Source organism: Harmonia axyridis, chromosome X, assembly GCF_914767665.1.
Source record: "Harmonia axyridis chromosome X, icHarAxyr1.1, whole genome shotgun sequence".
Lineage (NCBI taxonomy): Eukaryota > Metazoa > Arthropoda > Insecta > Coleoptera > Coccinellidae > Harmonia > Harmonia axyridis.
The window spans coordinates 13303693-13328627 of NC_059508.1; the positions used below are offsets into that span (position 1 = coordinate 13303693).

Genomic DNA, 24935 nt, shown 5'->3' on the forward strand with positions numbered 1-24935 from the left:
TAAAGAAAGCTCCCATTTTATGTGGTGTTATACCTACTAGTCAGTGCGAGATATTCATGTGACGAGAGTGGTGCCGAAAGTCATGGAGGTCTGTAGGAGGTCCTCATGGCTCTTAACACTCCTTGGGGTCATTCTTCTCGCCGGGACCTTGCAGGGTATGTCCACATTTTTTTTATAGTGCTTTAATCGTCAAACACGTGTACGAGTGAAATTTTTTTTTTCACGTATTCTATCGTTTCACAACTAGTTTCAGGTTACTCTTAATTATATAATGTGAGTAGTTATGACATTATTCAGTCGAAATATAATCTTTCACTACAATTCCATTTATTCTTTCTATATTCTATTTCATGTTTGAACTGTTCTATATTTAGGCTTTTTCCATAAATAACATACCAACTAATATTACGTGTAATCATCCAAATATAAATGCCCAAGTAACAGTTTCAACCCTTTTGAATAAAACTAAATATACCTCGCAATTCGATAACACTTACTGCATTCACGAGAACTCAGAAATGGTAATACCATTCTGGAAATCAGGAAATCCTTGATAATATTTTCCAGAAGAAAATATTCAAATGAAACTCTGAAAGAAAACCATTCAAGACGTTAGTGTTTCACAAGATTTAAAACTAATAAATTCTCCTTTAGGTATTTTTCGTCTTATATACTAAGAAGTCATGTACTTCAGTGTTGACCATCATACAAATTGCTATTCTGCTTTAGAGCTTCTGGAGTTTACAAACTCTCCAAAATTGACTTCATTTTCACATTATTGTCTAAAATAGTTCTTCTTTCGTTTTGAATTGAAACGGATAGTGAATATCAGCTGATTCAATCTTTATCTCATCCAATTTGTTGTACTCAATACAATGTTTTATAGGAATAACTTCGATGATGAAGTGACAAGAGTAAGATTGGAATTAAAGCAATTATGATTAATAACTTTCGCAAATGTGAATTTAATGCGAACAGCGATTGTTGAAAAGCTATTACTATAATTACTTATTTCATACAAGTAATTGAATCATAAACAAACAATTACACTTGCACGATAAATGAATAATTTATGTAGCATTTAAACTTATATTCTGTCCCGCTCAAGAGTTTTCAATTAATTCGCCAATAAAAAGAATTTTTGAGCGAAAAATATTGAATGATATTCAAAATTGATTGGAGATCTAGTTTCTGGTTGTGCCTTCGTTGCTTCCATGATGTCATGGATTTTTCATTGGAAGGTCATCAATAATTGACAAATTCCTTGATATGTGAGCATAACAAGGTTTTTTCTTATTTGAATCGTCGATCTAAATGTAGAAGGAGCTTCATTTAATGACGATATAGGCAGTGCGCCAACAGCTTTCCTAGTCTCGTATACATATTTAGAACCGTCTGAAGTCACAACAAGAACAATTTATAAATTTCATTGATCTGATTCTAAACCGCTACCTGGTTACCTCAGTTTGAATTTTTTTGCAATGACCGACCTAGTAACTATATTCAACACTGTAACTTTTGAATTGAAGCAACACGTGGAGGTCAATGCAAATCCAGAATCAAGTGGAATTTCCTATTGGCGCTGAAATATTTTTTCTTAAACAGTTGCAAAGATTGATTTCTTGAACTGAACTAATTCCAAATCTCAAGTCGAAAATATTAAGGCAGTGTCAAAAATTAATTCACACATTGTGAATTCTGATATAATACTTCTAATGATCTGCAACTTGCCCATTTAACATCAACTTTGGATCCCCACACAGATATAGCTTTGCTTCTACATATTAGAAAGTTACAGCCGAATGGATCAGTAATTCAGTTTGTAATATTTAATTCGTTGAATTATATAGAGTGCTTGGTGCATGTATACGTTGAATTTGGAACATGAACCAACAAAAAAATAGTCAGTCCGAGGATTTTTATTGTAACTCGTAGCTTGTTGTGAGGATAGGAAAAAGTCTGCCATATCCAAGAACTAAACGCAAATTTATAGAAAATTGGCCCCACCAGAAGCAGTATGCGATATCCAAGTGTTATGAAAAGAGAATTTAAGAGCAGAGTATAAACCGAGGTTTGAATTATGTGCAATTTTATTGCATTCTATCGGCTTGAATATATTGAATTATACCGATATGAGAATTTTGAACGACCTGTTTGTTTACAATCGAGGAAACATAAAATGGAAATAGTTCCAAATGGACATACCTTTGAATTCGACTGGAATAATAGTCTAGTATTGCGCAGATTCAATGAATCCAGTCATATTCACAGAAGAATTTCATGACACTATTGATCGAAAAAAAATATAGCTCTTTTAGTGAAATTAATGTGTCCAGTACTGAAACAACATTCTAAGCATACTCTAAGCTGAAGGTCACGAGTACGAGCCCAGGGCCAAAAAGGAAATTTTCTGGTTACGAGTGACCTTCTAACGATGTTTTGTAAAATATTAACAGAGCAACAATAACCGGTTTCCCGAAATGAATCTCTAAGCTTTTGAAAGATCTCACAGAGATCCCCGAGAATTGTGATAAGAAACATTAAACATTAACAATCATTAATAACCCAAGAGGTGTGAGTGTACATCAATCACTAAATTGAATTTTTTCAATAGGTGTGCAAGGTGAGGTCGAGATTGAAGGACCCTCCGAATCTGAATGCCGGCCATACATTGAAAAAGCACTCCGTGAACTTGAACATGTTGGAGGTGGAGACGCTGACGTAGGCCAAAGCAATGAAGAAGCTTCTAGTTTAGATAATCTGAGCATTGACGAAAAGCAAAGCGACGAACAACGAAGTCAGGAAACTTCTGAGGTAGATATCGACACTCAAGTGAGTTCTTCAAACGCTTTTTCGACTTCTCGACTGAACATTGATTTTTCAGGAATCTACAGATACAGAAGCTACAACAGAAGACCAAGAAGACCAAGCAGAAGTGAGTAATATCAAGCTAATTCGTCCAAGTTTAATCAGCCTTCGATTACTTTCAGATCACAGAAGCTAAGACTGATGATAGTACTGAATCAGAAGCTGAGAATGATGTTGAAGAAGTGGTAGATACTGCAAGTGTGGAAACATCAACCGAAGAAGCACAAAAAGACACAACTGAAACTCAAAGTAGAGAATCAGAGGAAACTGAGGATAAATCGTCAACAGAGCTCCCACCAGATGGAGAAGAGGTAGAGATCCCACCAACGAATGAATCTAAAGAAACTGAAGAAGATTCCGCATCTGTTGAACAGGCGCAATTAGAAGCACCTCCAAGCGAAATTTCAGAAGAAACTTCTGTAGAAAATCAGGAGGCACCTATAGTTGAGCAGTCGACCCCAGTCGAATCTTCTAAAGAAGCATCCGTCGAAGAAACAGAAGAAGTCAAAGAACAGTTGAAAGAAGACGTAAGTAAGGAAGTTTCAGCAGAAGAAGCTCAAACAGTCGATGAAGCACAGAAATCCAATGAGATTGACGAAAGAACTGAATCGAATGAGACGGAAGAAGATAGGGATACCCCATCAGATGAAATTCGCACTGATTCTGATACGATCAACGAGGTCTCCACTGAATCCAATGAAGAAACTGAAAAATCGATAGAAACTCCTGAGGATGGAAAAGAAGTAAAGAATGAGGATGAAGACAAAGATAGCTCATCCAGTGAAAAAGATGAGGACAAACCACTCACTCCTACTGAAGTTGAAGATGGAAAGAGCAACGAATCTTTAGAACAACAAGATGAAGATCAAAAGAGTGAAGATGCTGTAGAATCAATCAGAGAAAAAAGAGATGTTGATGAATCCGATGAACAACCTTCAAAGGAACAAGCAGAAGAAGCTAATGAAACTACAGAAGATACTCAAAATAATTCCACTGAACCTAATGAAGATTCTGAAGCAAAATCAGAAGAACAAGACGCCCAAAAAGTGGAACAAGAAAGTGCAGAATCTGTAGAAAATAAAGAAGGAAATGCTAGTAACTCAACTGAAACTGAAGAGGTTACAAAATCTGATGAAGATAATGAAAAATCAGAAACAAACGACAGTGAAAGAGACGAAAAAGTAGAATCAGCGGAATCAAATATCAAATCAGAATCAACTGAAAAAGATGCAGAAGGAAGTGTTGAAGCCAAAGAAGATGGATCCAGCAAGGAAGGCGATAGTACTGAAGATGCACCTGAAGAAGAACTAATAAATGGAATGGAAATCCCTGAAGATCTCCGATCGAGAGGCCATGTAGAGCAACTTTTGAAATTGGATAAAGAAGCAACAAAATCCGAGGAAATCATAGATCGAGTGTCTGAAATCACACTCAGAGAATTGAAGAGATTGTATGAAAATGCTATCAAACCACTAGAGACCCTTTACAAATACAGAGACCTCAGCAACAGACATTATGGTGACGCAGAAATATTCTCCAAGCCCCTGATCCTTTTTATGGGTCCGTGGAGTGGGGGAAAATCTTCAATCATCAATTATCTGCTGAACGTGGAATACAACGACACCGCACTAAGAACAGGTTAGAATAGATAAAACTGGTTTAGCAAATCCTTTAACATTTTTTTTTAGGAGCTGAACCATCACCAGCATATTTCAACCTTTTGATGTATGGAGAAGATGAGGAAGTACTGGATGGTACACAACTTGCAGCTGATTATACTTTCTCAGGATTGCAGAAGTTTGGACAAGGTCTGGAAGAACGTCTGCGTGGACTCAAACTCAAAAGCAAACTGCTTGAAAAGGTCAATATCGTAGAAATTCCAGGAATTCTGGAAGTACGGAAGCAGATCTCCAGAGTTTTCCCATTCAATGACGCCTGTCAATGGTTTATTGATAGAGCTGATATAATTTTTCTGGTTTACGATCCATTCAAATTGGATATTGGACCTGAAACTGAAGCTATTCTGGATCAGTTGAAAGGAAGAGAATACCAGGTGGGTTTCTGAATATAAAAATATTTCTTATTCAATTAAAAACCTCAAAGAATTGTGGCTTATTGTGAAAAATATTACAGACCCGTATAATTTTGAACAAAGCCGACCAAGTGAAGCCAGAAGAACTGATGCGAGTTCAGGGAGCACTAATATGGAATATTTCACCTCTTATGTCATCCCCACAACCACCAGTTATGTATACGACATCACTTTGGTCAAGACCTTATGAGAACTGGGCACCTGTTAGGTTATTGCAAGCTCAAGAAAGGGCTTTCCTTCGAGATTTGAGGTCTGCTGTAGACAGAAGAATCGAAAATAAGATAGCAAGTGCACGAAGATTTGCCGTGAGTACAATTTTTCATGCATACACCCTCATCAACTGTAGATTCAAGATTTCCAAGTCTTTCTATATTGCTCCAGGTGAATAAGCAATTTGCTATCGGAAGTTCCATAAATTTTTGATAACTTGGAGGTTTTTGTTGAAGAAATTCGAATGAATTCAATTACTTGATATCTGAAATTTCAATCAGTAATATATTTATGTTTTTCTTTTTCAGGTACGTGTAAGAAACCACGCAAAAATGGTGGACTGTTACCTCACCACATACTACAATCATAAATCGATATTTGGAAATAAGAAACACGTTTCAGATGCTATCATTGAGCATCCTCAAGATTATCACATCTACGAAGGTCTTTCAACATTGACGAATATATCACGATATGATCTACCTGACCCTGAAGTTTATAGAGACTTCTTCAAACTGAACCCACTGTACGAGTTCCAACAGCTTTCAGCAACTTGTACTTATTTCAGGGGGTGTCCTATCAATAAGTTAGATGTAGCTATTGCCTATGATCTTCCAGAGCTGGTAGGCAAGCATAAGCGTCTGATTGAAGCTGCTCTTACAGAGAATAGTAAACAAGAACAAGCTCAAGGAAGTTGAAAAAAAATTCCAAGATAAAATAAATCAGGAAACGTAGGTGATGTTGCCTGCGGTGAACAGAGACTGTAGATATAACTGGAACCAAATCAATCGTTTGTTCATTCTAATGACATTAAAGGAAACTTCTCCTTACAGGTGCTCTTTAATGACGTTTTCCAGAATTCTCACGAACAAAGTGCCTCTTGATTATTGGCAACCAGACTCTTTCCAAGGACATTAAATAATAAATTTTATCAATTAAGCTTGTGTATGTATAGTATCCTGCATTGTGTTTTCTACCGCATTTATCATGATGTCTTTTTTGCAAACGGAGTGTTATGGCGAAATCGATTTCAAATTTTGAGCTGGTTATTTGGAATTTTCAATCGCCAGATGTACAATTCTTTCTCATCAGCTTCTGAACCATCAGCAACATTTGATCGTTTGTACGCATTATTCTAGTCATTATCAGGTTTTATTTTTTTACTTTTTTGTTTTACTCAGAAACCAAACAACATATTTGGTCACATGTCAGTCTTGATGAATAAGTGGATGGAAAATATACTTAATTTTTATTTCTTGTACTTTATTTCACGATGTGCAATTCAATATCCTGTTGAGAAAATTAAAAAATGTGGTGCACATCTGATGTTATCTTGTATTGTATATCAAAAGATATTGATTGAAGAGGGATCTGGAAAGGTATGACAGAAACAGATTACTCTCCAAAATTTTTATTATATAACTGCCTCATAATTTATCACAACAAAAGAATATAACACTTCATAGTATATTTTATCCCGAAAAATACAGCAGTTCTTCAGTAGCTTCCAATAAGCGTGTCGAAGAAAACTCCTTAAAAAAGTATATATTTCTTTACGCTACATTCCAATCTCCATTTCTTTTATATACATCGAAAAATTCAAAATTTGATCGAATTCTTCAATGATATTTATTCAGTATGAAAACACTCTCTCCAATATCGTGAATTCTGAACATTTTCTTTATTATCTCTTTGACATGCACAAATGTATTCAATTCAGCATATTATCTAAGCGTATCTGTTCTAAATTCGAATATACACTTTTAATACACTTTGGAAAAGTGTCTGGTCCATGAGAAACACCATTGTGAAATCAGAAATTATGGCATCAAATCGTATGAACTAGCTACTTAACTATATAATATATATGTTTATATGAGAGTAAGTAAGTACAATGTATATAACAAGTTTTCAGTTTTATATTCTAATAGACTAGTAGTTCTTGGCCTGATATGGTTGGTACTTATGAGTGACGGATAAATAATTATTAAGTTTAAGTTGAAACCCATTGACGATTTCATCTTATTATTGACATCAAAACATCTTAGACATTGAATTGTATGTGAGAACGTGTATACAATAAGGTGTGTTACCGAAATATACAACAATTTTGGCACTTCGAGAGCAAACTTATGACGAAAAATATTGGTTTGGTATATGTTTTCTTTCGAAATGTTTCAACAACACAGAGAAGATGATATCCGCCACTTTTTGGGGTCGATTAGTATTTCCAGTACTGGGTTCAGGTCAGGAATCTTGGTCACCTTCTGCCAAGTGTTAGCAAGGAGATTCCTAGTATGACAAATGCTCTGCAGAATATTCTTGTCACCGCACCACCAGAGTGGACAGCAGCTGGTAGTTCACCTGCAAAGCAAGATCGGATAATTAAAAACCCAACATGAAAATAATCATTCCCAATAAAAACTGGGGAGTTTCTTAAGTGTATTGAGTGTGCCATGGCTAGCTCCCAAATTTCAAAAACTCACGACTTTTACTGAAAGTGATCCTTATGAAGCTGTTATACAGCATATATTCATCAATTTTATTCTGGGATTCATAAACTAAGAACAATAGGTGTTGTAACTCATTAGAGATTAGAGAAAATTCCAATTTTTACCGACAGAATATCCGAAAACATTGCTAGAGTGAGAGGATATCAAGCAGTTCATTCTGCGCAGAAAAATGACTCTACTCAGGCTCTAAAAAAGGATCTCCTGACCTCAAGATAATGTTTGGCTAAGAATGGTCCTCAAGGTATTTGAGTGATGCAGCTCACTTTTCTCCCAAAGATTGAGTTTATAAGCAATTTGTAAAGGGGCATCCCTGAAAAGCTTAAACAATTGTCCCTTCATACCAAGAGTCATAGTATGGTGTGCTATCAAGTCTAAAGTCATCTTCAGGCTATACTTTTAGGCCTTTAGAGGATGTCGTTAACATAACAGTGATTTTAGACCAGAACTGCGATAACGTGGAAAGTTTTATGTCCAGCATCAAGAGATGTTTCAGAAAGGTAGAGCTATAGCGCACTCAATCTGTCATTGATGCACTTTTCCTCAGGCTATGTTCCTCGGTTAGATGTTCTTTTTGAAGCTTCAGTAGCCGCCTCATTATCCAGATTTGAGCCCCTGTGAATTGCATCTGTTGGATTACCCCGGTCTCAATATGTTTATTGACCTCCGAGACCACTAGAATTTTATATGAGACCTCTGTATAATTCGAAAAATTTCAATTCTAATAATGAGTCGAAAATGTTGCGAAAAATTGAATAGTTGAAGAAGAATCCAGAAAAATTTAAAGGATTCGTCATGTTTTATGCTTACCATTCAAGACATGTACAACTAGGTTGGAAAAAGCCGCGTTTCCCACTGCGCAAGTGTAGTTACCAGAGTGCTGTTTCTTCAAAGGAGCTATCACCAAAGTTGAAGTTGCCGAATTCGTAGCTGCAGATACGTTATAACTGAAATAAAGAAATTGTGGAAAACATTTAAAACCTTCCCTTTCCTTCCGATCTATATATTCAGGTGGAAAGTTGTTCATAAATTTCAGCGCCTGTGTTCATATAGCGGAATAGGTCAGTAACAGTTAGTTGTGAAACATATCTCTTTAGGAAAATGAAATATTGCTGTTAATAACATTTTATTTATTTTTACATTTTCGTATTCGTTTCTATTCGTACGGTTGATTAAAGTTTTGATTCATCGTCTGCCAAGTTCGGAAAGAAATCAGGTATACATTTTGAACATGGAATCTGGAAGAGCAGAAAACTTAGAAAGAATAATGAGCATAAGCCACCTGTTCACGAATGTGTTGAATTATTTACTGATTTCAGTGAAGCAAGAGAAAGGAAGAGATAAAAGTTAATTTATTCGAATGATCTTCATGAAGAAATAATATTCAATTCCAGCCTTTTTCCTTTAAAATTCACACGTGTGGCGTTACTACTTTATTTTTCAGTTAAGAAAGTCGTTATTTCTCTGAATTGTTTGCTTTCATACCTTATTCCCTTGGTGAGGATTCTATCGTCATGCTTCCACAATAGAGGTGGTTCGGAAGATGATGTAGAATTCTGTAGCTGTTGAGCAGAGCAAATTAGTTCCAGATTACTTCCAGCCCTGTAGTATCTTTCTGTTACTTCTCTTCCCGATTCATCCAGTATTACAACTTCTGGAGCTGAAACAACAAAATTTCCTGGTCATAGCAAAGGACAGCTCGGCAATTGAACTGTAGCTGAAAATTACGTTTTTTTCAACGTCTTGTTGATAACAAGGATCTGAGATGCAGACTTGAACCCAGTGCGATCTATGATTCTATCTTTGAGACTTATTGTCGCCTATGCTTGAAAGTGCGGTGCGATTGACGATATGTTAAGTAGGGATTCATCAAGCCAAGTAGCTTGCTTGACATTTTAACCAACTACATGACTTGAAAATCAAGCTCGTGAAAAATTACATACTTCAGCTTGACTTGACTCGATTTCAGATATTTATTGCTTGACTTGATATCAAGCTACTTGCTATTACTTGAGCTCGATATACATACGTCGCACGACATATATTTCTGTAACCTCGTGCGCGCTCAGACTACATAAGGAGATTCCTCGAGCACCGAGAGACTGAAGCATTCGCCAGTGGCACTTTATTAGTAGTTTTCTCACATTTCTATGAATTCTATTGGTAGATTTTGGTAGTTTCAGAAATATCTTTCCAAACTTGGCCAAAATGGCCAAGGATTCTTTATCAACGCCAGCATCTTGAGCTACCGTTGAAAGAAAATTTTCCAGAGCTGCTCTTACAGTTACAAAAACCCCTAATAGGTTAGGCGACAAATCTATAAGATGCCTCATGGGTCTTAGACCCTGGATTGAAAATTTTGAAATCTAACAAAGCCTTGAGGTTTCTCAATATTGAGAAACTGAATTTTTTTATTTGCTGTTCTTTCATACAATAAGTTTAATGAATAAAAGTGTTTTTGGCAAGGTTCCTTCTCATTTCATCATTGTTTTATTGATGTGATACTACACAATGAAACTGCTAAAATCTAGTAGCTTGATATGATTCAAGTACTTGATAAATAAATACTTGTCTTGACTTGATGGAAAAACTACTACTTGACTTGAGCTTGATCAAGTCAAACTCAATTCAAGTAGCTCGAAAATCAAGCCAAGCCGTGAATCCCTGATGTTAAGGTACGTTTCCCTTGGACAGTATCTGTCGACCGCCGCGTTTGGACGACTTTATCCAACCAATCGCAATTCTAGCAAGTGCGGAGCGGGGTGGGGCTACGCTATTGCTAGAATTGTGATTGGTTGGTCGTCGAAACGCGACAGTCGACGGAAACTGCCCAAATTCAACACAGAACTTGAAAAAAGATTAGACGTACATAATTACCTGACAGGATGAAAAAAATCACCATCTAGATAATATAAGAACAAATAGAGCCAAAAATTCACAGATCTACCAGGCTCCAATGAAATACAACAACGTACCAGAAGACGTAAAGCAGAAAGAATACTTAAAATTATTCAATCGATCACTTATTATTATAATTATAGAATGAAACATTCAACAAAGGTGTGTTTTACTGTTGATTTATTGTAATTGTTTGCGAAACATATTCACCCTATGGAAACATCAATGTATTGATGTTTTGTAGATTTATGTATTTAATAGAATAACTAGATCAATTTCCGATATAGAAATGGCATCCCTTTGTATTTGATTATACTCAGAGGTAATTGAACATGCTTTGAAGTCTTCATTGAACTATATATCACAAAAATATTGGTTATCGTACACGCCTGACATGTCACCCCCTGGCAATTTTAATTACCTGGCAAGTATAAATTCTCGCTGACGACACGTGCTGTCATTGATAGCAATAATTGAACGAACAAATCTCAATCCCAAATTAGATCATGCTTTCGAGATAAAGCAATTTATTTCGGTTTTTGGGATTAATCCATTACTGATTCCAGTAGCTGACACATCTGGGTTGCGGGAGGGATATTAAAAATCAACCGGGAAATAATTGCCGCGAAGAAAAACAATCATAACCTAAAAACCGATTAAGTTCGCGGTCGAAGTCATAACGTATATTTTGCAATACCGGATTGATCGTGTGCCGGTTGACATGATGGATTTATGATTAAATCCATCATGTCAGCCGCTCTGACGCTAAAACGGCGACGATCACAAATTGGGAGCTGGCCGTAATGGCATCATGTTTTTCGGTAAATATCGAACGCGGCAATCTTCGTCATCGAGCGGTCTCAGCGCTTTTCTCCGGCTTCGATGTTTTCGAAATTGCCCCCAGAAAATAAATCGTATGTAAGAAAACGGCGAATAACGAAAATTGCCTATATAGGATGACCTGGAACCTCTAACTCAATAGACGGCCCGATTCGTTTTCACGTTTGTTATTTTTTTTTTGTTGTTCTCGATATAAATCGAACATTTTTTTTCGCAAGTTATCCGTTCCACGCAATTTTTTTCAGATGGAGATGAAGACAACCATTCTCAAAAATTTATAGAAAGTATGCTGTAACTTACTATTCACATTTAGTCTAGTCAAATTGTGCTCACACTTCGATTACATATGGTTTTGGGGGATGCTGAATTGCTGAATACAAATTTGAGGTTTGCATACAACTCGAAATATATCAATTTTTCGTGAATGACCTTCTATTACAAAAACATAGTATACTAACTGCCAAAGAAACTGCAACACCCAGAAGGAGCTGTTTAAATTTTAAGGTTTTTTCATGTGAACAAGTTATGTTGCTAAAATATTGTTGTCGTTTTTTAATCTTCACAACAAACAATCTGTTCGAGGAGATCCAAAGTCGATGTTTAGTTGTTGTTAAAATGCTTAGAGCACGTGTCGCGGAATTTATCGCCAGCTAAGTGAATTTGAAAGAAGTCGAATTATTGGTCTATGGGAGGCGGGGTTGTCATTTCGAAAAATCCTAACCGTACGAACAAAAATCCAACTACTGTTATGAGATGTTGTCGGGCGTGGTTTAGTAATGCCCAAAATCGAAGAAAAGTAGACACCGGACGTCGAAGGGGCACAAATGAAGTTCAAGATCGACGTCTAAGACTTGTGGCCATTAGAGACAGAGTAAGTTTAAACTTTTTCGAAGCGACCCATGTGAATCTTTTGCCATGGCCGCCCAGATCTCCTGATCTTTCGCCCATAGAGCATGTTTGGGTCATCATGGGTAGAGGGCTTTGAAATTTACCTCTGCCCCCACGGACTTTGGCGGCTCTGAGACATGAAGTACAGGTAGCTTGGGATAGTAACCCTCAAGAAGAAATAGACCATCTTATTGCATCAATGCCGAGACGTGTTGGGGAGTGTATAGATAATCGCGGTGGACAAACACATTCATAACAAATTTATTGAACAAAAAAATTGTGAAGCTTTCGTTTTTTTCTTCAAATTTCAGTCAATTACTCCTTGCTATACTTAAACATCTCCTTCTGGGTGTTGCAGTCTTTTTGGCAGTTAGTACATGTGAAATTTCCAAGAAATTCCTTTCACTGAGGTTTTTTCGTTCTGATCCACATGATAGTTGAAAATTGGCGTATTTTATCTGTCTCTGAAAAACCCTCTGTTTGGGAACCTGATAAAATTTTTTTCCGATTGAAAAGATACCAACGCCCTTGAGCAGCATTGTTACCAGGATTCGAACAAGGCAGGAAGAATTTTTCTAACGTAGGTATAGTTGAATTCTTCGTTCATGACGAAATTTCAAATAAACAAAAAAATTAACCGCTCCATTTGCCAATAATATAAACGCTAAAACAAAATTGAACTTCATATTCTTCCGAAATGATCAATTCGAAAAAAATGGCTTGGAGAAATATAAAATTGCTTTTTTATGACGGCATAATGTTTCTTGAGAACAGCACTGAATGATGGAAGAGACGAAAGGTGAAATAATGGAATGTAGGAGCATTCCCGAATAGATTGATACTCAGGTATTTAATGCTTCGAACAGACGATCATTTGGGAACAATTTGCAGGCCTCGAATTGTTATGTAAAGATTTAGTGGATGAAACTCCATCTTCTTTAAGAGGGGAAAAGTTCTTATAGCACGCTATGTAAATACTTTGAAAAGGAAGGCAAGATTGAATTATTGTTTTGATATTATTCCCAACCTTTAAATAATAAAATAATTATTTGAGAGATTTGGTTGTGAAAACTATTCCATTCATTTCACATGAGATCATTTTTCAATAATGGCAATTTAATGTTTTTTTCTGAAGACTAAAGTTTGCTCCAACAATCTTTGAGTCTTTATTTTTTGTGGAGTTATGGGTTCTGAAGCAGGTTATACTTGCTTTTTCGATGTTAAGTTTCAGTTTACGGGATTGCAAACATTCTTCTATGCTTATAACAAAATCAGATATTTTGTTGAGTAATTTATGAAGATTTGCATCATTCTCGAAGTAATACGATAGGTTCTCCAACTTCCCATCTTAATTAATTGGGTTAATAAAGATTTACCGTAAAGTCAGAATGAAATGTCCCTTTATGAAGTTCTGAATGGGTTCACTTAAACTTCCAGAAATATTCAATGGGAACGACCTGGTATCATCTTAGACGATGTCTGTTTTTATAGGTTCGACATTTCCTTAGGAACTACGTACCCACGCAACAGTGAAGCTGATTTCAATGATGTTACAGAGGATGGTAAAGGCTATATCCCTTCCCTATCAGTGGTCCTTATGAAATTTTGCACGTACGGGAAAGTTATAAATGTCAATGGGGGTATAAAATGGGGCACTGAGAATAACTTAATCTTCCACAGTGTTGGAATAACCTGAAATATTCAGTAACGAACTGGGTTATTAGATGTTACGAATAAAATTACTTTAGGGGTGATACTATGACCAACCATTGAAAACAATCAAGTTTTAATGGTAATGTCATTGAGACTGAATTTTGTTCAATCCTAGGTTGAATTCTCTTTCTTCAAAATTATAGGTATATTCCTAACATCTGATGATTATGAATTAATGAGGTGCTAGAATATTGTGGTTTTTTCAATATATTCAGTTTTTGAATTTGCTTTTTTCTTTATCTGGAAGAATGAAAACTATTATTCATTTGCTTTTTTCCTTGAAAGACAAAATGATTTTTTTTTATTAAGAAGTCGATTTGGTTTAGGTTTTTAATATAAACTAACTGACAAAGAAAGTGCAACACCCAGAAGGAGTTGTTTAAATTTTTTTTGGTGAAACCTAGATAGTACAGCAAGGAGTAAATGATTGAAATTCAGAGAAAACAACAAAGGGTTTAGATTTTTTTAATAATGTGTTTGTTCACCGCGATTATCTATACACTCCCCAACACGTCTCGGCATTGATGCAATAAGTTGGTCTATTTCTTCTTGAAGGATAGTATCCCAAGCTACCTCATGCCTAAAAGCCGCCAAAGTCCGTGGGCGCGAAGGTAAATTTCCAAGAATGTGCGAAAGATCGGGGGATCTGGGCGGCCATGGCAAAAGATTCACATGGGTCGCTTCGAAAAAGTTTAAACTTACTCTGTCTCTAATGGCCACAAGTCTTAGACGTCGATCTTGAACTTCATTTGTGCCCCTTCGACGTCCGGTGTCTACTTTTCTTCGATTTTGGGCATTACTAAACCACGCTCGACAACATCTCATAACAGTAGTTGGATTTTTGTTCGTACGGTTAGGATTTTTCGAAATGACAACCCCGCCTCCCATAGACCAATAATTTGACTTCTTTCAAATTCACTTAGCTGGCGATACATTCCGCGACACGTGCTCTAAGCATATTAACAACAACCAAACATCGACTTTGGATCTCTTCGAACAGCTGGTTTGTTGTAAAATTTAAAAGCCTTGCTAAAGGCGACTACAATATTTAAGTAGCCAAAATTGTTTACATGATAAAACCTTCACGATTTGTTTCTCCAAATTCAATCATTTACTCCTTGCTTTACTATCTCTGTTTTACCAAAAAAAATTCGAATTCAAAACAGCTCCATCTGGGTGTTGCAGTTTCTTTGTCAGTTGGTTTATTAGTCGTGATATTCAGATTTAAATTTTTCTCAGATTTTCAAAATGACTCCATTTCAAATCTTGAGTGACTAGTCTGACGATATTTCGTAACGCTGAAATCCTTTTCATATCATTATCATAATATTAGAAAATTCATCTTTACGTGAAGCCATTGAAGATATAAATATTTTTATCGTTCAAAATGTCTGTCACTTCAGATTTATATAGGGAATTGTCAGGCGAGTTTCACCTTCGAATCATACAAATTGATGAAATTTGCCAAGTGGCTCTAGACGACTGGAAAGGCTAAACCAAACTCACCGATAACTGTCAAGAAAATCCTCTTCACTTTTGGCGGATGAGTGGCCACTTGACACTCGTATAATCCTTGGTCCCTTCGAGTGACGTAAACAATTTGCAATCTGAAATTATTGGGGTATCGAAAGCTTAGGGTAATCCGTTCATCGCTGCTGTAGGTGCCACGTCCAACGGTTAGCAGGTGAAATGATTCCCCCTTATGATGTGACCAGGTGACCTGAAACAATCTCTCTTTATATTCGATCCAGTTATATCTGTAATTCGGCAGTAGATAACGAACGTGAAATTATACAGTTTGGTCTAACGAAAACTCAACAACTCGATTTTTCCGGTTTTAAAATGAAAATGTGGAAAAAAGCTTGGACTCGTCAATTTCTGATTCGGGGGGGAACAACTTTTCTGCTCTTCGCATCCCTGTAACTTCAAAAACCCTAATAGGGGTGAGTACAACCCCTAGATTTTGATTAGAGATACTGATATTGGGCAAAAGTTCTAGTTTTTGAACCTAAATGGGCCACCCTCTCTGCAAAAATTGTGTATGAAACTTAGTATTCTGCGTTTGACCCTGCCTTCTCGATCGCCAGACCTCAATCTCATTGAACACGCTTGGGATCATCTACAAGAAGCTTTGGATTCTCATCAACCACCTCCACATACACTTCAAGAACTCAGACGGCTTCTACCGCAATTTTTTGAGGGAACTGATTAGTACTACAAAAATTTAAAATGAATTACCACCATGATACTCATGAAGAAATGGATAAAAGAATGAATTAAGTAAGTGAATGAGCATTTAGATTTCTCATATTCGATGGAAATTTCTGAAACAGTCTCTGAATATCTGAAATTCCACAACTTTTGTGGAGCAGTATATTACATGTAACAGGCCAATTGAAAAGTCCCCGGTCTACCATAGTAAAACATATTTTTTGGCAAAATTTGATTGTATCATTCAACATAGTTGCCTTCGATGTCGATACAGCGATTATAGCGATCTTCCAACTTTTCGATTCCATTTTTTTGTAGTACGATTTGTCTTTCGCTTCAAAATAGACTTCACTTCCGGCGATTACTTCTTCATTGGCGCTAAATTTCTTTCCAGCGAGAATTCTCTGAGGTCTGAGAACAGGAAAAAGTCGCTGGGGGCCAGATCTGGCGAATACGGCGGATGCAGGAAGCAATTCGAAGCCCAACTCATGCTATTTTGCCATTGTTCCAATTGATTTGAGACACGGCGCAATTTCGTGATGAAACAGCACCTTTTTTTTTCTTCAAATGAGGCCGTTTTTTAACGATTTAATCCTTTAAACTACCCAATAACGCTATATACTAATTGCTGTTGATGGTCTGGCCCTTTTGGAGGTAATCAACGAAGATTATACCTTGAGCGTACCGAAATATTGATGCCATAACCTTGCCAGCTGACTGTTGTACTTTATCTCGCTTTGGATTCGGTTCATCGTGTGCAGTCCACTCAGCTGACTGTTGATAGGACTCCGAAGTGAAATGATGGAGCCATGTTTCATCCATTGTCACATATCAACACAAAAATTCAGGTTTATTGCACTTAAACAGCTTCAAACACTGCTCAGAATCATTAACACGTTATTGTTTTTGACCAATTGTGAGCTTGCGTGGCATCCATTTTGTACACAACTTTCTCATGTACAAATATTAGTGAATGATATGATGTATACGTTCAGATGATATTTTCACAATGTCTGCTATCTCGATCAACTTCACTTTACGGTCATTCAAAATTATTTTGTGAACTTTTTTGATTTTTCGTCGGTGACAGACTCTTCTCGGCTTTCACTGCGTTCGCCGTTTTCGGTGCTCATTTCACCACGTTTAAACTTAGCATACCAATCAATGATGGTTGATTTTCTTGGTGCAGACCCCGGAAACTCTTCATCAGGCCAAGATTTTGCTTCAACTGTATTTTTTTTCCAAAAAGGAATAGTTTATCACCACACGAAAATCATATGGAGTCAATATTAGCACCACCCTCTGTGCATCAGACCGCGGACTTTTCAAATTGCCTTATACTCTTTACTGAGCTTCAGTTTTTCAATTTTTTGAGAAAACTTCTGATACAGTCTCTAAATTTCTGAACTTCCCCAACTTTTGTGGAGCAGTATATTACATGTATGTGTATGTCTTTCACAATTGATTGCAAAAAAGTAGTTGGATGCCCATCACTCTTAAAATTTTGAAGGAGATGATATCCTACCTCGAGTGGAAGATGAAAATAATATAAGGTGTAAGACAGAGTTTTCTATCCACCTGTCATAAGTTGAAATACAACTACTCTAGCTGCACAAGCTCATTAATAACGAATTGTCCATGTAGGCAGGTCCTTGGGGGTTGATACTGTAGCTATTTTATGAGGAAAACTGAAATGTCGTAATATGATCTCTCAATAGAAAATATCGTGTGTATTGTTTTTTCCACACCCAAGAAGAGAAGAGAGGAAACAAACTTGATTATTGAAATTTTCATTTAATAACCTATCCACACTGTTCCAGTTTTTCTCGCCCTATCCAAAACTGTCAGAATTTCAATTATAATTTTTCAACAGGTCTGTTGTCGGAAATGATTAAGCTCGACAAACAACTAAAATTGGAAAACGCACGGAACCTCAGCCATTATGGCACAAATTCTGGAACAATCTAAAAAGATCTCCGATAGGTAATTATTTCGTGAAAATTGAAAATGCTCGCACTTCCCATGCAGTGTGGGGTAGTTCATTTCAAATCGGGGAATAAACATTTTTTTATTCGATGGCAAACCTCTGAAAACAACTTGTTCGAATCGAATGGCGTGATATTTGATCACCGAAGTGAGAGACAGAAGGGGAAGACAGGACGTGAGTTGCATTTAAACTCGTTCATTTCTACGGACGCAATCTTTTTAGTGTGGGGCCCCAGCTCAATCGACCCCTTGTCGAGGGATTTCCTTACCATGTCACTAGCTCTCTCAAGCGTTCGTCTCGGCGACTTTTCGAAGTGAACACAGTGGCGTAGGAGAGACCCCCACGTAGGGAATCCAATCTCGCAAATACGGGATGCCACTGAAATTCTGCGGGATTAAATACACTGCACAAAAGAATTAACTCACATTATGGAAATCTCAAATTTATTCTACAACTGAAGGTGTTCTCAATGATAATTATTTTTATCAGAATTATGCATGCATATGTTATCCATTTTCAACGTTTTTCTTCAATACATATGTTTTTTCCCAGCAGGAATAAAAAAAGATGAGATTATCAGATTTTGAATGTATTGGCTCCATTCTGAAATCAGTTGTTCTCGATCAATTCTAGTGATTAATAGTTTTTCTTTCGTTTGATTTTCTACACTCGATCGCTATGCAACGCGAAACACGCAATTTGACCCAAGAGGAATGTGCCCAAGCGGTAGTTTTGCGAGAAAAAGGGTGGACATACATAAGAATTGCAGAAAGGTTTGGAGTTTCCTATACAAGTGTGTCCAGAATGTTGCAGCGATTCAGGGAGACAGGTATGAATGTCCGAAGACCAGGACAGGGTAGACCACGGGTAACAACTGCCATTCAAGAACGTTACTTGAGAGTTTCTTCGTTGAGACAACGGTTTGCAACCGCTCGCCTCCTTCAAAATCAGCTTGAGCAAACTCATGGGGTGCAAATTAGCACTCAGACAGTAAGAAATCGCCTCAGAGAATATAATTTAAGGCCTCGTGTCGCGGCAAGAGGCCCAGCTCTTACCCAAGCCCATCGAAGGGCACGTTTGGATTTTGCGAGAGAGCATATCCATTGGAAAGAGGCTGATTGGGAAAGAGTGCGCTGAGCATATCTTTCATGTGGACGTCTGTATACAAGGGAACGTCGATCACAATGGTAGAGGCAGAATCTAGACTCATCTGTGAAGAGAACTTTTTCCCACAAAAATAACGTACTGCACAGGGTTGATTTTAAAAAAGTAGGATGAGGAAGCTGAGTCCTGTTTCCATTGGCAGAGAACTTTCTGTTTTCATGATGCATTGAACATAAAATTCAATGGCAGGCAATTAAGTACAATTAGGCCGGAAAAGAGAGATATTATATCCACAAATTATATAGAAAAAATATGAGGTTATTCCCTTATTTGTATACGCCAGTTTTTTTACTCTTTAACTCATTAAGCTTGTCGACAGTCGGCATTATTTTCAACGTGAACAGATGATTATTGTTCCAGAACAATGTAGGGTTTTTCAGTCGACTTCTCTGATATTTTGAATGTTATTCATTTTTATTTATACAATTAGGATACTGTATCCTGATAGAGAGAAAATATTGCAGAATTTTTTCATTTCTATATCCTAGTCTATACTTTTGAGAAACAAGCAAAGTGTAATCCACACCTCGTTGGGAGTGTCTTCAAAGAAGTTTCCTAATTTTCAAATCCTCTGATTTTTTTTATTTAGTAACTTTAGATATCAGAATTTTAAATTGTGCTATCGAAGGGAAAGATGTACTATCTTCTTGAATGCCTGTTTGTATCTGCTTCCCTTTGTTTTTCAATATATCTATTCGTCTCCAATTTTTTTCCACTGTCCGTCATTAGAAATTTTCAAAACAATCTTATCCTAAATAAGATAGTGTAGTAACTCTGTGTGGCCGAGAGGTGGCATTATGGGCGTCGCGCCACTCTCTACTACGGCCCCAGTGGGTTCATGAGGGTCGCCGCGTTGCAGCAGAATCACCTCTCCACGATAGTGTGAGAAGGTGTCCACCAGCAATTTGGGGACGAAACACTTATGGAGAGGCCGAATCAACGTTAATTTGATTCGAGAAATCGTCGCCAAAATAAATTCAGGGAGGAGGGTTCCAAATTGTGTGCTACGCCACTGACTGAAGACGTTCTCGACTAATCAGTGGTTCATCGATGGAAAGCCAATTCCAAGACCTTAAGGGTGACCCGAACACCACCCAGTTTTTCCACTGTTGATTCATTATTCATCCCAGGCATAGCGTAATAAGTTGGGTGTTGTCGAAAATAGAAAGAACGTGTTTTACGTCATTCTGAATTTTATCGGGTTGTTGAGGGAGAAAATGGCTCCATAGAATGCTTTTTAAGGGTTCTCAATAAAAAACTCTGCAAATTTCACATTGGGGTTTTTATTTAGAGACCCGTGTTCTCTATGAATAGCGCTTAGTACACATTAGGCCAGCAAGAACTCATCTAGGGAACTAACAAATGCATCCTTTGAATGATAATGATAACTCATTATCATTATAGTAAGAAAAGAGTAAGCCGTCCTAAATCTAGAGATGAACTTCGACGAATAAGTATTATGCTGTTTCTATCTCAAATATTAGAGAAACAACTTTATGATTTTTGCTCGTTGAATGATATTTTTCCAGTGCATCACACCAGATTCAAAACAAGTCACAGGGTTGCTAAATCACTCACTCATATACTTTTGCATGACTGGGACAGTGGTATGGTAACTTCACATACTCTTTGGGACTTTACTAGAGCCTTCGAATCATTCTGTCATGAGCTGCTTTTTGCTAAACTGGAATATAATCGTCTTTCAGAAATTGTTTTGAATTTTTTTCGAAACATTTATTTGTAATAGAAGTCAGTATGTGAGCGTGGATGGAGCTAGATCATCGTGTTTTCATATCTCGTAGGGAGTACCACAGGCTTCTATTCTGGGCCCACTCATGTTTCTGATTTTAACTGCTGGATTGTGTGAGACTGTTAAATTTTGTCGGTTTCATACTTTTGCTGATTATATTTGGATTTATATTGGTTTCGAAGTGGATCGAGCTTCAGTTGTATGTTCTCAGATAATTGAGGATTCCTTGGCTTTGAAAAAAAATAATCATAATCTACTCTTGATCCCTGATAAGTATAATCTTTTGTTAATCTAACTCTATTTCCGAACTTGGTTCGTTTTCTATCAAGGTTCCCAACAAGGTTTTTATATTTTAATTTTTGTGATGTTGTTTATTGCCCTTTCCCTGATGCGTTCGATTCAGAGGTGTACAGTGTACAGACTGTTCTTAATCATTGTTAACAGTTGTTGCTGAATTTGGGAAGGACTGTTCTAACCTCCAGCTACATTCCACGCCACATAAGAGCTAATCTGATATAGATTTCTGTATAGAAAGTTGGATTTTCTGTAAGATTTCTCCGACATAAAAATAACATAGTCACAGAAAATACAGTGCACAGAATTTGATCCTCAATTCAAAATTTCAATCGAAGAATATAGTTTTTGAAGTTTCCATCTGATTTTAATTAGAAAAATGAGCTCACAGAAAATATTGTGGATGAAATTTGTTTTCGTATTGGATAAGTCTTTAAAAATTGAGTATTGAACAATATAGTGTTCAAATATGGAACTCTTATTCGATTACAGAGAAACGAATATCCTCATTGAAAATGGACTGCATAAAATCCGCCTTTCTGAAAACAAGTCTTCACAAAAACTAGTATGGTGAGTTAGATTTTCAATTTTTTTCCTCTGAATGCATCGACTGAGAGAGAATATAGTGTATGTATTTGACTATATTAAACAAAGTTTCATTTTCGACTTTCATTAAATAATTGAAATGAATTCTCTGGAGGTAAGAGAATATATTCTGAAAATGAAGAAAAATGATGCAAACATTGGAATGACCTTTAACGACGATTTCGTTACCCTTTGATCATGGTGCAAATTATAATTTATCTCAAAATGAACCCAAACGCTCATTCCAAACACGAAATTGTTCCATTTTCTATATGACACATACACGTCTGAACAAATAGATATGTGAGAAATTGAAAACGGTCCAAGTGAAAACAATTTGAAGATAATAATTAGAGGAGCCCAAAACAACTGTTAACAATTCGCCAGTCATCTCGCATCAGGCGAAGTTACATTAAAATTCTGCTCGTCCAAGGGCTGTGTTTTGAATTAGTCCTTTGATATATTATCTCAATGATTAGCGATGCTTTAATTAACACGTTTCGACATTCACTGAAACTGCCAGCTTCAATGGCGTTACGTTGGACCATTTTGCTCGACGGAAGATGAATGATTTGAATTAATGAAGTTCCGTTAATATATCATTAGCGTGGATTTTCGATATTAACGATCCACTAACATGGAAACAAATCGACAGTTTTAACTGAGGCGTGCAGTGTTATCTTTTAAACATTCCAACAACAGAACAGTGTGAACGCAACCGCATTTGGCCGATTTAACATGAATTGATTCCATCAGAAACTTATTATCCCATTAAATATCCGGAAGTGATGAAATTGAACGGTTCCGAACTTTGTTATGACTCTCCCGAAATAATGATTGATTTTCATCGGATTTCCATGGAGTTTTTTCTGATTTGTGTAAATGATGGAACTTCGGTTTGAGCTGACCAGTGATGAATTGTTATCTTTGTGAAGCCCAATGGTGTTTAATTGAGTGGTTAAACAGGTGTATTTTATTCAATCGATTTCGAATCATCATGATTAAGGGAAACCAAAATAAATAATGTTTTTTACGAGAATCACCTCTTTCTGAAATCAAATTTTGACAGTCTTGTAAACAGGCTAATTGAAAAATTCATCGAAAAAAAAATTCTTTGTGAGAAAAATGTGGATAAAATAAAGAAAATTGTCTCAAGTTCTATGGTATGGACGGACAGTTTGGAAAATATTCGGAATGATATTTCCCAGCGGATCTGGGAAGTATCAAAGAACTCATTACATCGCAAGAAGAAGTGGCACTTACGCAAAACTAAAGTGTGTGTAGAGAAGGGGGACTTCAACAGAAAAAATTGTTAATTATGAAGACGGGTTGAAATAAATGTTACCCCATGAAATAATTCTGTCTCAGATAAAAAGCGGTTCGTTGAGGGGTTGTAATTCGCTTCACCCCAAGGAAACATCAGGAGAATTTTGGTGGGTTACAATTGTCATAAGATGAAATTGGAATGGGAAAAACTCTTACATCCTCCAGGCAATGTTGCCCAGAATTCTGAGGGGTAGCTTCTGTTTCTGTTCAACAGCAACAAAGCCATTGTTTGGTGTTTTCGACGTTCCTTCGAAATTCATTCATGACCGTCCAAAAATAGAATGAACATACAGGATGGTTCATGAATAACTGTAGGTGCATGCTATCAACAGTGGTTAATGATAATTTAGATAGTCTGAATCAATTTTGGAAATTGTCCAGTCGTAAAACTTCCAACCAGCAAGACTCTGGAATATTTTTTAGGATTTTCATGAAAATTCCAAAAAAAAATAAGTTTGAGATGATGACAATTATTCATATTAAATAAGAGAACCGTTGGAGTATTAGGCAAATTAAAATGTTCCCGGTCTGATGCACAGATGACAGTGTTAGTATTAAATCCATATGATTTTTAGTTAGTACCAACCTTCAAACGATACGTGTCAAGATTTTACACATGTCCGACCATTAGTTTGTGAGATATTGCGTTGTGAGTGTAGCTGCTTTTGATATTTGAAGAAAGAAGGAAAAGAGGCTGTCACCGACGAAAAAATCAAAAAAGTTCACAAAATGATTTTGAATGATTTTAGATGACCGTAAAGTGAAGTTGATCGAGATAGCAGAAATTGTGAAGATATCATCTTAACTTGTACATCATATCATTCACGAATATTTGTACATGAGAGCGCTGTGTACGAAATGAGTGCAGCGCGAGCTCCCAATCGATCAAAAGCAACAACGTGTTAATAATTGTGAGCAGTGTTTGAAGCTGTTTAAGTGCAATAAACCTAAATTTTTCGTCGATATGTGTCAATGAATGGAACATGTCTCCATCATTTCACTCCGGAGTCCAATTGACAGTCAGCTGAATGGACTCCACACGATGAACCGAATCCAAAGCGAGGAAAAACACAGCAGTCAGCTGGCAAGGTTATGGCATCAATATTCTGGGATTTGCAAAGTATAATATTCATTGATTACCTCCAAAACGGCCAGACCATCAACAGCAATTATAATATAGCGTTATTGGACCGTTTTAAGGATAAAATCGTTAAAAAACGGCCACATTTGAAGAAGAAAGGGAGCTGTTCCATCAAGACAATGCGCCGTGTCACAAATCACTGAAAACAATGTCAAATTTTCATAAATTGGGTTTCGAATCGCTTCTGCATCTACCGTATTCGCCAGATCTGGCCCCCAGCGACTTTTTCCTGTTCTCAGACCTCAAAAGAATGCTCGCTGGAAAGAAATTTAGGGCCAATGAAGAAGTAATCGCCGAAACTGAGACCTATTTTGAAGCGAAAGACAAATCGTACTACAAAAATGGTATCAAAAAGTTGGAAGATCGCTATAATCGCTGTATCGCCCTCGAAGGCAACTATGTTGCATAATAAAATAGAATTTTGCCAGAAAATGTGTTTTACCATGGTAGGCCGGGGT

At 36.7% G+C, this 24935-nt stretch overlaps 2 protein-coding genes across 3 annotated transcripts in view; one reads left to right on the top strand and one right to left on the bottom strand.

Annotated features, from left to right (window-relative positions):
• On the top strand, window positions 1-6422 carry LOC123685626 (nestin). 2 transcript variants are annotated; one of them, XM_045625371.1, is made up of 7 exons: window positions 1-155; window positions 2615-2832; window positions 2885-2935; window positions 2991-4506; window positions 4557-4921; window positions 5002-5265; window positions 5479-6422. In XM_045625371.1, exons 1-7 carry the CDS (start codon window positions 83-85, stop codon window positions 5866-5868), a joined length of 2877 nt encoding a protein of 958 aa, XP_045481327.1. In that variant the 5' UTR covers window positions 1-82; the 3' UTR covers window positions 5869-6422. The 2 variants fall into 2 exon arrangements, with proteins under 2 accessions (XP_045481327.1, XP_045481329.1); XM_045625373.1 differs by having other exon boundaries at window positions 2615-2814.
• A 152-nt stretch (window positions 6423-6574) lies between these two features.
• LOC123685628 overlaps window positions 6575-24935 on the bottom strand; it is a 180915-nt gene continuing 162554 nt past the window's right edge. The window contains exons 5-8 of the mRNA XM_045625377.1: window positions 15526-15739; window positions 9166-9340; window positions 8491-8627; window positions 6575-7534 (exon numbers count right to left, since the gene is read on the bottom strand). Of these exons, the coding sequence (XP_045481333.1) occupies window positions 7431-7534; window positions 8491-8627; window positions 9166-9340; window positions 15526-15739 (630 nt within the window). The 3' untranslated portion in view covers window positions 6575-7430. The remainder of the gene's footprint in view (window positions 7535-8490; window positions 8628-9165; window positions 9341-15525; window positions 15740-24935) is intronic.

Bases quoted from the DNA above. Each gene is read 5' to 3' on its own strand.
- LOC123685626 (XM_045625371.1), top strand. From the start codon at position 83: ATGGAGGTCTGTAGGAGGTCCTCATGGCTCTTAACACTCCTTGGGGTC. The intron at 2,936-2,990 runs GTGAGTAATATC...GATTACTTTCAG, and splicing joins ACCAAGAAGACCAAGCAGAA to ATCACAGAAGCTAAGACTGA. The intron at 5,266-5,478 runs GTGAGTACAATT...TTTCTTTTTCAG, and splicing joins CAAGTGCACGAAGATTTGCC to GTACGTGTAAGAAACCACGC.